This window comes from Dendropsophus ebraccatus, chromosome 2 (genome assembly GCF_027789765.1).
Source record: "Dendropsophus ebraccatus isolate aDenEbr1 chromosome 2, aDenEbr1.pat, whole genome shotgun sequence".
In the NCBI taxonomy this organism is placed as follows: domain Eukaryota; kingdom Metazoa; phylum Chordata; class Amphibia; order Anura; family Hylidae; genus Dendropsophus; species Dendropsophus ebraccatus.
Window position 1 is genome coordinate 85656011 of NC_091455.1, and position 18130 is coordinate 85674140.

Genomic DNA, 18130 nt, shown 5'->3' on the forward strand with positions numbered 1-18130 from the left:
CAATGAGCGCCGGCAACAGACAGAGGAAGTGGGACGCACAGGTGTAAGGAGGAGTGACGTGTGGCTAGTCACACGTGGCTGCAGAGCCGGGCCAGCGGGGGGCTCACCTGTCCTGACTCCATCACTATGTCATACAGCTAGGTGAGGGGGAGGCCAGAGATCTATGCTACATCAGCCCTCTGGTCTCCAATAAGCCTTAAGGGTGCCTTCACACCTAGAGACTCGCACCGTAAATTACGCTGCGAGTCGGCTAGGTCCTGGCAGATCACTTTCACTACATACACGCAGCGGTCTGAATGACCGCTCTGTGTATGTAATTCTGCCGGCCCCTTAACCCCTTCAGCTGCCGCCCGCCTAGTGCTTCCACTCCACTGTATACATTACCTCACGGGGTCCCGGCGCACTGCTCTCCCGCCCAGCCAATCAGTGTATTGCCCAGCCGCAGCCACTGATTGGCCGGGCAGGAGAGCAGGACGCCGGGACCCCGTTCAGAAAGGACAGGTAATGTATACAGAGCAGGAGCGGGGTCCGGGCGGAAGCTGAAGGGGTTAAGGGGCCGGCAGAATTACATACACCCAGCGGTCGTTCAGAAGGCACCCTTAGGGTGCCTTCACACCTACCTACTCGCAGCGTTAATAACGCTGCAAGTCGGCTAGGTCCTGGCAGATCACTGTCAGTACATACACGCAGCGGTCGTTGCTGTGTGTATGTAAATCTGCCGGCTGCTTAACCCCTTGTGATGCCGGCCAGCTGCCTCCCGCTCAGCTCTGTATACATTACCTCCTCGCTCCACGGGGTCCCGGCGTCCTGCTCTCCCGCCCGGCCAATCAGTGGCTGCGGCAGGGCAAAGCACTGATTGGCCGGGCGCGAGAGCAGGACCCCGTGGAGCGAGGAGGTATGTATACAGAGTGGAGCGGGAGGCGGCCGGCATCAGAAGGGGTTAAGCAGCCAGCAGATTTACATACACGCAGCGGTCGTTAAGACCGCTGCGTGTATGTACTGACAGTGATCTGCCAGGACCTAGCCGACTTGCAGCGTTATTAACGCTGCGATTCGGTAGGTGTGAAGGCACCCTTAGGGTACAAACCCACTTGACGTATTTGCTGCGTGAATCAGTCTTAAAAATAAGCAGGCAAAACGCAGGTTGGCTTTATACAATTGTTCTGCGTTAAAATACGCAATTGCGTATTTTTGAAGCGTGAAGCTTGTTGTTAGCAAAGCATCAGTTGTTAACAACCTGTGCGAAAAACGCATGTAGCTTCACGCTTCAAAAATACGCAATTGCGTATTTTAACGCAGAACAATTGTATAAAGCCAACCTGCGTTTTGCCTGCTTATTTTTAAGACTGATTCACGCAGCAAATACGTCAAGTGGGTTTGTACCCTATAAGCGACTCTGTACCCACAATCTGACCCCCCCCCCCCCCCACAAACCGCTTGGACCTTCAGATAGCTGCTTTTACTCCAAGATCTGTCCTGGGGTCCATTCCGCTGGTGATGCAGTTATTGTCCTAAAAAACAACTTTTAACCCCTAGACGACCTAGGACGTACCGGGACGTCCTGGAATTCTGTGCCCAGACGACCAAGGACGTACCGGTATGTCCTGAGCTATGAAGCGCATTCCGGTGGTGGGGGTTGGTTGCAATCAGCAGCCGGCACCTCACCGTTAATGACACGCTGCAGAATGCCATTAACTCCTTAAACGCCACGGCCGAAGCGTTTAAGTGTAAGTGACAGGGGGAGTCCTCTGTCACTTACCGATCAGGACCCCCCCAGTGTGACTTCGGGGGTCCTGATCGGTAAAACGGACCGCCGGAGGTCTCTCACCTGCCTCCGTGCGGTCCGATCGGCGATCTGCTCACTGAGCCTGCACAGGCAGGCTCAATGAGCAGATCGCCTATCACACTGATCAATGCTATGCCTATGGCATAGCAATGATCAGTGTAGAAAATCAAAGTAGTGTATGTACAAGTCCCCCAAAGGGACTTCAAATGTGTAAAAAAAAAAAGTTAAAATCACCAACACACTCCCCCAATAAAAGTTGAAATCACCCCCCTTTCCCACTATATAAATAAAACATATAAAAATAAATAAACATATAATATACCGTAGCGTGCGTAATTGTCCGATCTATTAAAATATAACAAGCGTCATTGCGAACGGAGAATGGCCTGGACGAAAAGAGGGAAAAAAGTGCGCGGATTACCGATTTTATGTTACATTATATATTTTAAAAAATCAATAAAACGTGATCAAAACGTCCGATCTTCACAAATATGGTATTAATAAAAACTAGAGATCATGGCTGAAAAAATGACATCTCATACAGCCCCGTAGGTAAAAAAAAAACTGTTATAAGCGTCACAATAGGCCCATTTTATTAATATTTAATTGCCAAAAAAAAGGATTTCATTAAAAAAAATATATAACATTAGAGAATCTGTGTAAACCTGCATATGGTTGTGTTCCGCCTGACCTATAGAGTAATAGTCTTATGTCACTTTTACCATATAGTGCATTACGTAGACACAGGAACCCCCCAAACGTTAGCGTATTGCATTCTTTTTTACAATTTCACTTATTTATATCTTCATAAATAATATATTTGGGGTTCCATCATACATGTTATGGTAGAATGAAAGACGCCATTACATAGGACAATTATTCCTGTAAAAAAACAAGCCCTTACATGGCCCTGTAGATGGAAAACTGAAAGTGCTAGAGCTCTTAGAAGGGGAGGAGGAAAAAACGAAAGCGCAAAGATCAAAATTTGCGCGGTCCACTGGGTCATTTTGGGCCTGGTCCTCAAAGGGTTAAACTTGTAGTCATGTGCCCAACAGCCTGGGCTTAGAATATCTGTGCCCTAACTTTGAACCACCCCTCTGTCCCTCCTCCCCACCCTCTTCATCATTAGGAATGCCCCTAGAACATTTTCTCCTGTTTTTTCTCCCGCTAGAGCCCCTTATACTCACCTCATTCCCAAAGTCCCCTGGTGCTGGTCCGGGGACGGAGATATCACCGTGAGAAGCCCGGCGCACGCGCTGCTGAGATGAGTCCGATGCTCATAGAGAATGAATGGAGCCGTCATTCTCTATGGGCGTCGAACTCATCTCAGCAGTGCGCGCGCCGAGCTTCCGACAGTTATATTTCCGTCCCCGGACCGGCTCCAGGAGCTGGACTTCGGGAACAAGGTGAGTATAAGGGGCTCTAGCGGGAGGTCGACCGGGCTCTGACCCGGCATGGGGGGTGAAAGGTCCTCTTTAAGGCACAGGTGCCTTAACGATCCAGCCCATGTTCAGTATTCACACAGCTGATGAATAGGAGACTATCTGCCTGGAGCATTCCTAATGATGAGGAGGGCGGGGAGGAGGGACAGAGAGGTTGTGCCAGCCTAATGCATACCCAATCTAAGCCCCGGCCGTTTGGCACAGGGCTGCCAGTTTAAAAGTTGTTTTTTAGGACAATAACTGCATCACCTGCCAAACGGACCCCAGGATAGATCTTGGATTAAAAGCAGCTATCCAAAGGTACAAGCGGTTTGGTGGGGTCAGATTGTGGGTAGAGTCACTTGTATGTGTTTTTGTGGCTGTTTAGGCGTAATTGTTGCCAAAACTTGCACTATTTTGTGCACTTTTTTCATGTAAAAACTTTAAAAATGCGATGGCTTAGATGCAATATCCACATTGTTGCTGCGGACATGCCACAGATGTGCAGCAAAACCACAAGGACACCTATGTATTTTTATCGGACTGTTCTTTTAATTTACTTACCTAATCTACAGCAAGGGCTCAGAGTCATAAGGCTCCTGTCACTTACACGTAAACGCTGCAATCACGGCGTTTAAGGGGTTAGAGACAGGCTTCTGCAGCCGGCCCCCACCTGCTATGAAGTGCAACGGCGGCGGTGGACAGCAATTGCGGAGGACAGCTGGGGCTTGTGATTGGTGGACAGCGATCGCAGGAAGAGCTGGGGCTTGTGAGCAGCGGACAGCGATCGCAGGGAGAGCGGGGGCTTGTGAGTGGCGGACAGCGATTTCAGGGGAGAGCTGGGGCTTGTGAGCGGCGGACAGCGGTTGCAGGGGAGAGCGGGGGCTTGTGAGAGGTGGACAGCGATCGCAGGGAGAGCTGGGGCTTATAAGACGTGGACAGCGATTGCAGGGGAGTGCTGGGGCTTGTGAGCGGCGGACAGCAATGGCGGGGGGAGAGCTGGGGCTTGTGAGCGGCGGACAGCGATCGCAGGGAGAGCGGGGGCTTGTGAGTGGCGGACAGCGATTTCAGGGGAGAGCTGGGGCTTGTGAGCGGCGGACAGCGATCGCAGGGAGAGCTGGGGTTTGTGAGTGGCGGACACCCATTTCAGGGGAGAGCTGGGGCTTGTGAGCAGCGGACAGCGATCGCAGGGAGAGCGGGGGCTTGTGAGTGGCGGACAGCGATGGCGGGGGGAGAGCTGGGGCTTGTGAGCGGCGGACAGCGATCGCAGGGAGAGCGGGGGCTTGTGAGTGGCGGACAGCGATTTCAGGGGAGAGCTGGGGCTTGTGAGCGGCGGACAGCGATCGCAGGGAGAGCTGGGGCTTGTGAGTGGCGGACAGCCATTTCAGGGGAGAGCTGGGGCTTGTGAGCGGCGGACAGCGATCGCAGGGAGAGCGGGGGCTTGTGAGCGGCGGACAGCGATCGCAGGGAGAGCGGGGTCTTGTGAGTGGCGGACAGCCATTTCAGGGGAGAGCTGGGGCTTGTGAGCGGCGGACAGCAGTCGCAGGGGAGAGCTGGGGCTTGTGAGAGGTGGACAGCGTTCGCAGGGAGAGCGGGGGCTTGTAAGACGTGGACAGCGATTGCAGGGGAGAGCTGGGGCTTGTGAGCGGCGGACAGCGATGGCGGGGGGAGAGCTGGGGCTTGTGAGCGGCGGACAGCGGTCGCAGGGGAAAGCGGGGGCTTGTGAGAGGTGAACAGCGAGCGCAGGGAGAGCTGGGGCTTGTAAGACGTGGACAGCAATTGCAGGGGAGAGCTGGGGCTTGTGAGTGGCAGCAGAGGACAGTGAGCACAGGGGGGAGCTGGGGCTTGTGAGTGGCAGCAGAGGACAGTGAGCACAGGGAGGAGCTGGGGCTTGTGTGCGGTCGCACTACCCAGAATCCCCCGCGGCCACAGCCAATACAGCAGACAGCAGCTTAACAAAGAAGGCAAGGCCTAGGGTTATCTGGGCCCTAGCACTGTTACACCTCACTGTGCTGTGTGCACCTTTGCATAATCAGTGATGTGCACTGTCTATACTGCACAGTGAGGTGTAGCAGTGCTATGACTCAGGGAACTCCAACCCCTTCCTTCTTGTGACTATTTACCACCAGAATAAAGGTGTTTTTTTAAAGATGTTCTTAAAGGGGTACTCCGAACGGGAAGGCTTTTTCATCATTGCTGGAGAGGGGGTGGATGAAAGCAACAATGTCCACTTACCTTCCCTTTTCCAGCGCTGGGTCAATTCCTGGTCTGTGATGCGGCTTGAGACGTGATATTTGAAGCGCGCTCAGCCACTTTCAGTGGCTGTAGCCAGGTGCCGCCTCTGCTGCTGCATTTCTGAACGAGCTTGGAAAGTCACATCTCAAGCCGCGTCATAGACCAGGAATCGACCTGAGCAGTGCATGTGGGACCCAGCGCTGGAAACGGGAAGGTAAGTGGACATTGTTGCTTTCATCCACCCCTCCCCGACCATAGTGAAAAAAGCCTTCCCGTCCGGAGTACCCCTTTAATGCTTTCATTGGTATCTATTCGGCAGTGCCGCCACCTCAGTAAGTTGTGAGGGAATTTGCTTTAAATGTATTATTGAGGATTAAGAAAACATAGCTGCTCACTGTTCAAAATAGCAGCACTTTTGTATTTAGTTTGTGTGGGGTATTTCAGCTCCTTTCCACTGAAGTGAATAGAGCAGAGTTGTAATACCACAACCTGAAGACACATGTGGCACTGTTTTTGTGTGAAAACAGCTGTTTTTCTACAAGTTGAATCACACTAGAAAAAAAAAATCCAAAATTGGTGCATGACGTTTGTGTCTGACGGGATACTGGATAACCCCTTTAAAGACAGGGACCTTTGGCCAGTGTCATTAATAAAAATGGATGCAATTAGCCTTCAGTGGGCACGCAGTCATAAGAACATACATAATCAAAATAAATGCAATCATAATTTTTTTTTAGGCTCCATTCACACATACAGGATCTGTTGCACATCTGAAGCTGCAGATATCAATGTAACTAAATGACGAAACACTACATCACATCTGCTGCAGATCCTGTATGTGTGAATGGACCCTTAAAGGGAGCCAATCACCTCCTCTGAGGGAGCGTGATTAGGCCCCAGGTCCTTACCGCTGTTGGCACAGTGATCCAGCACTGTCTATATTGAGGCGGCGATTTAAAAAAATCCATTTTAAACCTTGGTCCCAGTGCCCATAACTAGGTATGAGGGCGGAGCTGCAGTGGCATGTAGTCACACTGCCTCCGCCCTCTTCCCAGGCACTCACGCTTGATTGGTAGCTTGAGCACTAAGAACTTAATGCAAGAGGGTGGAATGTGCGTGATTACATGCCTCTGTAGCTCCACCCCAATGCCATCCCACTAGAGACTGCCGGGCACAGCAGCTATAAGGTACTGAGCCAGGTCACACTCCCAAAGGAAGGTGATTGGTTTCCGAAATGCAGTTGTGCCAATCATTGTAGTTCGTATCATTTTATAGTTCACAGTAGCTGTTGCTAACAGATTTATATTAGTATTCTCTGCTATTGACCTAGAATTATTGTAATATTTACCATTTATTTAGGGATTTCCAGTGTGTTTGTAGAACATTTTAGTCACTGACCACGTTAAGCTGCAGTGTGGGGTCCTAGAGACCTATCACTTTATGTTGTCAGCGCCAGCATGTGAACTCAAGTGACATGATGCTCTTAATAGGAAACGATGCCTTGTGACATTTTTTTTCTTATTAAATAACTGATGGTAATTATTTCTAGGAATTTGTAATCATGTCACATAGCAGGATATAATAGGAGCAGGACAGGTTTTTCCTGCATTACGGAGGTGTGTCATTATCAAAGCCTTTTAAAAATGGAGGTTCCTTAGGGAAACAAACACATCTTCATGGTTACCACACAGATGACAAAAAAATCACTAAAACAGATCTTTTTGTAAATGCTATTCCAGTCTATGAAAATAAATTCCTTAATAAATGCTTTTTAAGGCAATTCTATTGTCTATTAAAAATTCTTTAACTCCACTTATATGCAGTAAATGTTATTTATTTATTTATTTGTTCATTAAAAATGACGTTGGGGGAAAAATTGCCAATATGCAGATATATATTAAAAAATGTATGTAGAATTCTACTTTGCTACATACTTATACATGAACTGGTGGAATTAAACTTGTTTTATGTTTTTAAAGTGATACTTACCTTCCCCGATTCCCTGCAGCTGCCATTCGGATGACTCTGGTTGCTGCTTGTCAGTGCTTCTTCTTTGTTTCTGTGATGCATCATACCCACAGAAACTGCCACGCTTAGGTAATCACTGACTGAAGGCCCTATTCCACTGAACGATTATCGGCCGCATTCGGCCGATAATCGTCCTGTGGAATAGAAGGCAATGACCAGCCAACATCGTTCATGTCGGCTGATTGTTGCAGTCGTTTGTTTTTCAACATGTTGAAAGACAAACGACTCATACAGCAACGAACCGCTGCTGTATGCTCTAGGCTGCCTGGACGATCAGTGATCGCCCAGGCAGCCCCCCCGCACCTCCCTGTGGCCCCTCCCGGACTCACCCACTCGCTGCTGCCAGGTGGAATAGCGGCAGCGAGCGGGGAACGAGGAGCAAATGAGCGCTAATAGCGCTCGTTTGCTCCTCACGGTCACCCTGTGGAATAGGGGCTTAAGGGTCTTATTCCACGGGCCGAGGAGGGCCCGATCAACGATGTAAACGAGCGGCGATCTGCTAGATCACCGCTCGTTTACTGGGCCTATTCCACGGCCCGATGATCGTTGAGCGAGAGCTGCAAGGACATTGTTACCGATGTCCTTGCAGCCCTTGCAGCATCATACATTACCTGTCCAGGCTTCTTCTCCACGCTGTCTTCATCCCGGGTCCCGCGCTCTCTATCTTCAGAATGGCCGGTCAGCTGACAGGCCATACTCAGCCAATCACAGGCCGCGGCGGTCCCGGCCTGTGATTGGCTGAGCACTCCGTCAGCTGACCGGCTATTCTGAAGATAGAGCGCGCAGGACCTGGGGATGAAGACAGCACGGAGAAGAAGCCTGGACAGGTAATGTATGATGCTGCTGCTTGTCAAATCGTCGGTCGCACCGTGTAAATGCAGCGAACGATCAAACGACGAGTGAGAAATCGTTCATTTTGATCTTTCAACAACTTCTCAAATCATCGTTGATCGTTCGCAAAAAATTAGCAGATCGTTCCATGTGAACAGTCGTTTAACCAATGTGTGAGATAGGCTTTAAGCGATCGCAAAACGATATATCGTACCATCTAAACGCTGATCGTTATGAAAAAAAAACCTGTTACTCCGACATCGTTAATCGGGCGTTCCATGTAAACGTAGAATAATCCAAGTAGATCAATGCCATGGATGTAAAATTCTAGCAGTATCATTTATTCAGCAGCGTGTTTCAGCCGACTGATTGTGAGGTGGCCTTTCTCAAGCATCAGAGGGGTCTGTGTCGCTCCTTACAGCTGCCACTCAACAGAAGTGTGTGTATATATATATATATATATAATCATATATTTATCTTAATATAGTTATATTACAAAGTAATATGACCTTATTTAATCTATATATCTTCAAAAAGAAAATGTCTGGAGTACCCCTTTAAACTTGTCTCCAGCTGATTAATCATTAAAACCCAATCTGTGCATCTCCTGATTCTTTTGCTTACTTCCAGCATCAGTTTAGAATTATTTAGCGTTACAGCATTCAGTGGCCCTGCTCAGTAAGTTTTCCTTGTTGTTACTCCTAGATACTTTTACCGAGATTTCTAGCACTCGGTTGCCCACATAATGTACCAAAATGAGCAACAAATTCACGCTCGGGTTTGTCCGAAGCCAAATTCTGTGCATTTAATTAGTGATTCAGAAGAGCTAATTTCCTTCCTGGCAACCAGAATATGTGCAGAATAAGTGACCTGTCCCAGATCCATGCAGACTTCAGATTTACAGCTGAAGACACAAGAGATATAATCCCCAGTAAACACATAAAGGCTGTATATTGTATACTGTACACAACACTTTACATTGCTAAAGGTGGATCTGAGAGTTCTCTTCAAGGACTGAATACAGTGTTCCTTCTCACACACTTATAGCATTTAAAATTGCTTGTAAATATATTCTGAGCATTTTAATGATGTTTTTACAAGCGGACCTGGCTGTGTTTCCTTTGTGCCTGCTTTTCTTGTAGGTTTGAAGTATTGTAGAGAAGCCGATGAGAAAAAAGGTCACATTGCACCCACACTGCGAGAAGTAGATAGCGATCACGCCTTATCTTAATATTATGGAACTGGCTCAGGAGCTTTGCCCTAGCCATATGTAATGGGTGTCAGCTCTCACATACTGATCATAACCTGCTGCAGTGGGTAAGGTTGGAGTAAACTAAAGCCCCTATTACAGGGAACGATTATCATTTAAAAATCCGCTAAAATGATTGAAATGAGCGATTATCTGTCCGTGTAATAATACCCAACAATCAAACAACCAATTAAAAATCGTTAATATTTGTCTTTAAACATGTTGAAAAATTACCGTTGGTAGTTTGCCGATCTATGGCATATTTGTTCGTATAATAAGTCATTTGCCGATAAAACATGTTGTGTGGGTTGTCCTGAGGAACGATTAGCGACCATATAACGACGTAAGAACGATTGTTCATAACAGTAATCAGTAAATGTAATAACCTCAGAATAGTTCGCTACAAAGTCGCTAGTTATTGCTAGCGAACAATGGTTAGAGTGAATCTGAACAATAATCTCTACGTGTAATATGACCTTAAAGGGGTTATCCAGCGCTACAAAAACATGGCCACTTTCCCCCTACTGTTGTCTCCAGTTTGAGTGGGGTTTTGAAACCCAGTCCCATTGAAGTAAATGGAGCTTAATTGCGAACCACACCTGAACTGGAGAAAACAGTAGGGGGAAAAGTGGCCATGGTTTTGTAGCACTGGATAACCCCTTTAAATTCCAGGGCAGTCAATGCTAAAGGCCCTATTACACAAAGCAACTATCGGCCATATTTGGGCGATTATCAGCCACTGTAGCCAATAATCGCTTTGTGTGATAGAAGGCAACAATCAGCTGACATGAACAATGTCAGCTGATCATCTGTACTTGTCTTTCAATACGTTGATAATACAGTGACAAAAGATAGTAACGATCTGCTCTTTCTTTAGCTCATTGCTGAGACCCACTGTGATCAGGAGATATAACTAGGGATAGCTAGCAGCAGGCTGCATCGTCACAATAAGTGCCTGGAAAGTGGATCGCATGGAAGCTGCACGCTCTCCCTGGCTATATCTGAATTTAAAGGGGTAGTGCGGCGCTAAACATTTATTCACAGAATAACACACATTACAAAGTTATACAATATTGTAATGTATGTTATGTATGTGAATGGCCCCCTTCCCCGTGTTTCCCCCCCCCCCCCTACGCTAGACCCGGAAGTGTCGGTGCATTATACTTACTGCATTCGTGTCGACCCCTGGCCGCCATCTTGTGACAGTGACGTCATCTTTAGGAGGCCAGCCGAACCGCTCCATCGTCCCTCTTGTCAGCCCCCCTCTGCCGCGTCACCAGCTGCTCAGCCGCGATTGTCTGAGCACAGTTATGCTCAGCCAATCGCGGCTGATCAGCTGATGAGGCGGCATAGGGGGGCCGGCATGAAGGACGGATGGAGTGGTTTGGCTGGCCTCCTAAAGATGACGTCACTGTCACAAGATGGCGGCCAGGGGTCGACACGAATGCAGTAAGTATAATGCGTGGGTGGGGGGGACACGGGAAGGGGGCCATTCACATACATAACATACATTACAATATTGTATAACTCTGTAATGTGTATTATTCTGTGAATAAATGTTTAGCGCTGCACAACCCCTTTAATGTGCCTGATGACTTGTCAAAAGTGATTTTCAATGACAGGTACTAGTATTTACCACCTAGTGAATGCCATAAAAATGAGTCCTCAAAAAATATTTATATTACTATGTATTTCTTATATTTTACTATTATATCACTTTTTATTTATATGATTTATTTATGGTTTCAACCCCCCCCCCCCCCAAAAAAAAAAAAAAAGTATTAAAAATCCAAACAATGGTGGCCTGTCCTTAGGATCTGTGCCCCCCAGCCCTGGACCCCCCAGCTGTATGAAGGCTCCATGGCACTCCTGCAGGTGCTACAGCAATAACACTGTATGGAGAAATAAGAATCCTGCTGGCTACCGCTATATACTCCGCCACCTATATGGAGGCTGCTGTGTGGTACTGTCCTAGAGCGCACACAGCTCGGGATGACACCGCGTCCTTCCCGTGTCCTGGCTGGGCTCCCCGGCGGGGCTGCGGGGACGGTTGGAGGCACATTCCACAGAGCAGCGGTGGCCTCCGGGGAGGGCGTGGCCGCCTGCCAGGTAGGGGGCGTGTCCTCAGCGCTGCGAAGGTTTCCATAACAGTTGCCGGGCTATTGTTCCTGCTGTTTGGGGACGCTTCCCCCGGTACATAAGGCAGGAGGCGGGCGGGCGGGGGGCGCACACTGTCACCTGCACCATGGCGGACAACGACCCCAAAACACCACAAGACCTCTCGGATTTTGTAAGTTTGTGTAATTTCCTGTGTCCTGTGATACGATGCAGGAGTTTGTGTAACTTTACATGGAGACAGAGCGGCGGTGAGGGGTCTGTATGTCAGCAGCCTGGGAGGAGGAGGGGGAGGGGTACAGCTCCAGGTGCCATGAGGTGTGTGTAGGGTGATGCTGGCACAGGACTATAGTGAGAGGGTGCCACCCCAGCACAATGCCTGGCACTGGGGGAATAATGCTCCAGGGGTGGCATTAGGATTATAGGGAGAGGGTGCCACCCAAGCACAATGCCTGGCACTGGGGGGAATAATGCTCCAGGGGTGGCAATAGGACTAAAGTGAGAGGGTGCCACCCCAGCACAATGCCTGGCACTGGGGGAATAATGCTCCAGGGGTGGCATTAGGATTATAGGGAGAGGGTGCCACCCCAGCACAATGCCTGGCACTGAGGGAATAATGCTCCAGGGGTGGCAATAGGACTAAAGTGAGAGGGTGCCACCCCAGCACAATGCCTGGCACTGGGGGAATAATGCTCCAGGGGTGGCATTAGGATTATAGGGAGAGGGTGCCACCCCAGCACAATGCCTGGCACTGGGGGAATAATGCTTCAGGGGTGGCACAGGACTATAGGGAGAGGGTGCCACCCCAGCACAATGCCTGGCACTGAGGGAATAATGCTCCAGGGGTGGCATTAGGATTATAGGGAGAGGGTGCCACCCCAGCACAATGCCTGGCACTGGGGGAATAATGCTTCAGGGGTGGCACAGGACTATAGGGAGAGGGTGCCACCCAAGCACAATGCCTGGCACTGGGGGAATAATGCTCCAGGGGTGGCATTAGGATTATAGTGAGAGGGTGCCACCCCAGCACAATGCCTGGCACTGGGGGAATATTGCTCCAGGGGTGGCATTAGGATTATAGTGAGAGGGTGCCACCCCAGCACAATGCCTGGCACTGGGGGAATAATGCTCCAGGGGTGGCATTAGGATTATAGTGAGAGGGTGCCACCCCAGCACAATGCCTGGCACTGGGGGAATATTGCTCCAGGGGTGGCATTAGGATTATAGTGAGAGGGTGCCACCCCAGCACAATGCCTGGCACTGGGGGAATAATGCTCCAGGGGTGGCATTAGGATTATAGGGAGAGGGTGCCACCCCAGCACAATGCCTGGCACTGGGTGGAATATTGCTCCAGGGGTGGCATTAGGATTATAGTGAGAGGGTGCCACCCCAGCACAATGCCTGGCACTGGGGGAATAATGCTCCAGGGGTGGCATTAGGATTATAGTGAGAGGGTGCCACCCCAGCACAATGCCTGGCACTGGGGGAATATTGCTCCAGGGGTGGCATTAGGATTATAGGGAGAGGGTGCCACCCCAGCACAATGCCTGGCACTGGGGGAATAATGCTCCAGGGGTGGCATTAGGATTATAGTGAGAGGGTGCCACCCCAGCACAATGCCTGGCACTGGGGGAATAATGCTCCAGGGGTGGCATTAGGATTATAGTGAGAGGGTGCCACCCCAGCACAATGCCTGGCACTGGGGGAATATTGCTCCAGGGGTGGCATTAGGATTATAGGGAGAGGGTGCCACCCCAGCACAATGCCTGGCACTGGGGGAATATTGCTCCAGGGGTGGCACAGGACTGTAGTGAGAGGGTGCCACCCCAGCACAATGCCTGGCACTGGGTGGAATAATGCTTCAGGGGTGGCAATAGGACTAAAGTGAGAGGGTGCCACCCTAGCACAATGCCTGGCACTGGGGGAATAATGCTTCAGGGGTGGCATTAGGATTATAGGGAGAGGGTGCCACCCCAGCACAATGCCTGGCACTGGGGGAATAATGCTCCAGCGGTGGCATTAGGATTATAGGGAGAGGGTGCCACCCCAGCACAATGCCTGGCACTGGGGGAATAATGCTCCAGGGGTGGCATTAGGATTATAGGGAGAGGGTGCCACCCCAGCACAATGCCTGGCACTGGGGGAATAATGCTCCAGGGGTGGCATTAGGATTATAGGGAGAGGGTGCCACCCCAGCACAATGCCTGGCACTGGGGGAATAATGCTCCAGGGGTGGCATTAGGATTATAGTGAGAGGGTGCCACCCCAGCACAATGCCTGGCACTGGGGGAATAATGCTCCAGGGGTGGCATTAGGATTATAGGGAGAGGGTGCCACCCCAGCACAATGCCTGGCACTGGGGGAATAATGCTCCAGGGGTGGCACAGGACTGTAGTGAGAGGGTGCCACCCCAGCACAATGCCTGGCACTGGGTGGAATAATGCTTCAGGGGTGGCAATAGGACTAAAGTGAGAGGGTGCCACCCTAGCACAATGCCTGGCACTGGGGGAATAATGCTTCAGGGGTGGCATTAGGATTATAGGGAGAGGGTGCCACCCCAGCACAATGCCTGGCACTGGGGGAATAATGCTCCAGGGGTGGCATTAGGATTATAGGGAGAGGGTGCCACCCCAGCACAATGCCTGGCACTGGGGGAATAATGCTCCAGGGGTGGCATTAGGATTATAGTGAGAGGGTGCCACCCCAGCACAATGCCTGGCACTGGGGGAATAATGCTCCAGGGGTGGCATTAGGATTATAGGGAGAGGGTGCCACCCCAGCATAATGCCTAGCACTGGGGGAATAATGCTCCAGGGGTGGCACTGGGTCTCTGTGCCCATCACTTACTTGTGGCTGAGAGCAGCATACATTGCACTGTGCACAGAGATAAGCAGCTGTAGGAGTAACACATCCCTGTTTAATGGGAACATCAGATTATACAGCCAGGTGTGTATTAGGCATACACATCCCACCATAGTGTTCCTGGTGACCTAGGGCGGTCACTGGGTTATCAGTAACATTCATGGTACACCAGGATGGTGATACTGTGTAAGGTCTAAGGGGTGTAAGAGATTAGTACTTAAAGGAGAACTCTGGGGAAATGTAAAAATCCTGGGTGGGCAGGGGCGTTCGGGAACATAATAAAGAAGCAATGCTTCCCCCTCCCCATGCCCCCCGCAGCATCACCAATCCTGTATAATTACATCCCGACTCAGAAACGCCCGCTCAGCCAGTCAGTTTCCTGAACCCCCAGTGCCCACCCTGGATTTTTAAATTTTGCCATTAACTGAATACAGATCAAAGGGCCACTAGACATGTTTGGTTCTTAGAATCATGTTTCTATGCTTTATTATTACATTTTTTTTCTTTTCACCTTTTAGGCTGAGAGCCTTTTAAAAAACGTCCAAGAACGATTCCAAACCATGTCAGATCAACTAACACAGAGAAATATCCTTTTTGTGTGTTATTTTCAGCAGTATTATATTTTATACAAGGGGGGGGGGGTATATTTCTAAAGATAATGGGGGAGATTTATTAAACATGGTGTAAAGTGAAACTGGCTCAGTTGCCCCTAGCAACCAATCAGATTCCACCTTTCATTCCTCACAGACTCTTTGGAAAATGAAAGGTGGAATCTGATTGGTTGCTAGGGGCAACTGAGCCAGTTTCACTTTACACCAGTTTAATAAATCTCCCCCATTGAGGGCACATCACTAGGATAAGTCATTCATGTCCACACATATACATGAGCATATACATATATATGGGCTGTTATTTAAGCAAATTTATATGATGTTATTTTCCTGAATGTTTTACTGGATGAAATGGGTTCTAACATAGAAGAACTACAGAAGAATGTCAGCGACCTTATGACTCAGGCTGGGATGGAAAACACTGATGACACTGCAGTAAGTATCTTTAATTTACATTTATAATGTTGTGTTCTCACACTGTGCAGTTTCATTGCAGTACTGTGACTGTACTGCAGCGTTTTCCATGAAATGACTCAATACCATGCCAGTACCGCAACTTAAGAGAAACTGCAATGTCTGACCACAGCCTAGAGATGTGTAGTCAATATTGTAAATCATATTCCTATTACTAAAGAAAAGGGCTTTATCCTTTATAGTGTGAAGGATACACCTGTACAGGGATGTAGGTGGGATTTATGGGGCCCCATAGCAAGAAACTGTACAGGCCCCCTCCCCCCATAGTCACATTACCCGGTGCAGTCCCACGGCATTCCCTTCTCCCAGATGTAATGTCACTGGGGTGCTGGGAGAACAGAACACAGTGAGACTGGGCTGGGTCATGTGAGTATGGGGGGAGGGGGCTCTTGTGACTCTAAGTGCAATGCTGCCTCCAGCCACAAGAGAGATTGGCAGATTTTTCCCTCCTATTGTTGACAACTCGTTGTCTAGGTTATAGACCACCACTCTAATCTAAATACAGTGGTCTGGCTGGTGTATATATATAGCTGTAATGTAGATGTATAGAGATATAGGGTGGAATTGATTAACATGTCCCCTGGCATACACCAGGGAAGAGGTGCAGATTTTTGTGCAAACCAGACCACTGTTACCAGAGAAGAGAGGTGGTCAGTAACGTAGACAACAAACTGAAAGGGAAAGAGCGGGATGAAATTAATGTATTTTTTCAAAAATATTTAAAGGTGAAGTCCGGCCAGACCCTTTTTATTTATTTTTTTATAGAAAGTGCTGAGGGGGAATAAAAGAAATAACATGCTCTTACCTCCCCCACTTCAGCGCTGGTGACTGCATACTGCCGCTCCGGTCCCCGGCCATTTCCTTGTCTGAGTGGGGAGCCAGGTCGTGACGTGTGTGGTCCGCCCAGCCAGTCAGCGGCTGAGGTGGGACCCCATCTATGGCCGCTGGCTAACCTCACATGTCACAACCTGGGTCCCCTCTCAGACCAGAAAGCAAACGGGGACCCGAGCGTCAGTATCAGTAGCGGATTATAATAGGTCCTTTCTGGGCATCCTAAAAAGACCTATACTTTTAGTGGTGAAATGTCTCCTGGCTTCAGTTCTGCCATGATTTGCAAAAAATTGCTGCTTTTCTACAGCAATTTTGCACATATCAGGGCATCATTACTTTATCTATCCTGTACTATGAACACTACACTAGTGGTGCCATAGTTTCAATGGGTTGGGGGGGCCCAGGCTTGGTGAACAGCCCGGGGCCTATAGTAAAGTTAATCCGCCACTGGTCAGTATGCAGCCACCATCGCTGGAGCGGGGGAGGTAAGAGCACATTATTGCTTTTATCCTCCACCTCCCCAGCACTTGCTAAAAAAAATTGGGTCTGGCCGGACTTCTCCTTTAACTTAACAAGTATATATTCAAACAACATCTTTTTTTCAGCCATATTTTTAGACAGCTGTCATTTTCTTTGTGTTCTTTCCCCCACTTTATATGACTACACCATGTGAGGATGTCTTTCATAGTGACACAGCAAAGCATCATTTTGGACATTATTCCAATGTTTATTTTAGATCATTACAAAAGGATTTTTAAATTGAATTGAGAAACTCATCATTTGGAGATCTCTATAGAACTTAATCTACTTCTAGTTTATAAATATATCTTTTTTTTCTCTTCTCTTCCAGCATTGACAGAATCATTGAAGAATTCCTGCAACGTATTTTGTTATTGTATTAATAAAGTTTTAAGCTAAAATTATTTTTATGAAATGAATGCTGCTATATCACTATATTACACACTGTACTGTGAATGAGCAATATGCATTGTACATACCGTACCAGTATATTTTGACCTTCTGGCTGCAGTTACTATGTACACAGCTACTCTAACATATAGTACTGTGCCTCTTCTGTTCAATTGATTGTGTCTAATTAAACTTTTGCCTTTTTTTCCATTAAATTTGTGTTCCAGATGTGTTATTTTGTTCTGTACAGCTAGGGGGCAATATTGTTACAGAATAACTATGTTTAGTTATTTGGGTGTGTTCCCTTGTTCAGGTTGCAATTATTAAATACAAAGCTAGGAATAGATTTGAAAAGAACAATCTCTATGACACTCTGCCATTTATGATAAAATCTTGGCCTAATATTAATAAATCCAGAAAGATTTCCTGACCCATAGGGTTCTATTGGGCACTGAGAGCCTTTCAAATTTTTCTTGAAGGATGTCCATGACAGGAAATAGGTCCAGAAAATATAGGACATGTCCTATGATTGTCCTGAATTTGTGGCATGGATGCCCCATAAAACCCTATGAGAGCATTCGGAAACTGTCTGGAATTCCAGATGAAGCACCCAGCACTTTAACTGTACGTGTTGCTAATCCACAGTTGCAATGAGTGCTTATGGTTAAAGGGGTACTCCAGCGGGGGGGGCACTTTTCTGAGCGGACTTAGAGAATAAAAGGAAAAAAAATTTATAACATTTGTTTGATGGTACTTTTTCTTGCTGTATGTACTAAAA

General features: G+C 48.3%; 1 protein-coding gene across 1 annotated transcript; it reads left to right on the forward strand.

Moving 5' to 3' along the window:
* The first annotated feature begins 11523 nt into the window (after positions 1–11523).
* Positions 11524–18035, forward strand: HSBP1L1 (heat shock factor binding protein 1 like 1). The gene is made up of 4 exons (XM_069960135.1): positions 11524–11659; positions 15046–15112; positions 15482–15573; positions 17294–18035. Exons 1-4 carry the CDS (start codon positions 11543–11545, stop codon positions 17297–17299), a joined length of 282 nt encoding a protein of 93 aa, XP_069816236.1. The 5' UTR covers positions 11524–11542; the 3' UTR covers positions 17300–18035.
* The last annotated feature ends 95 nt before the right edge of the window (positions 18036–18130 follow it).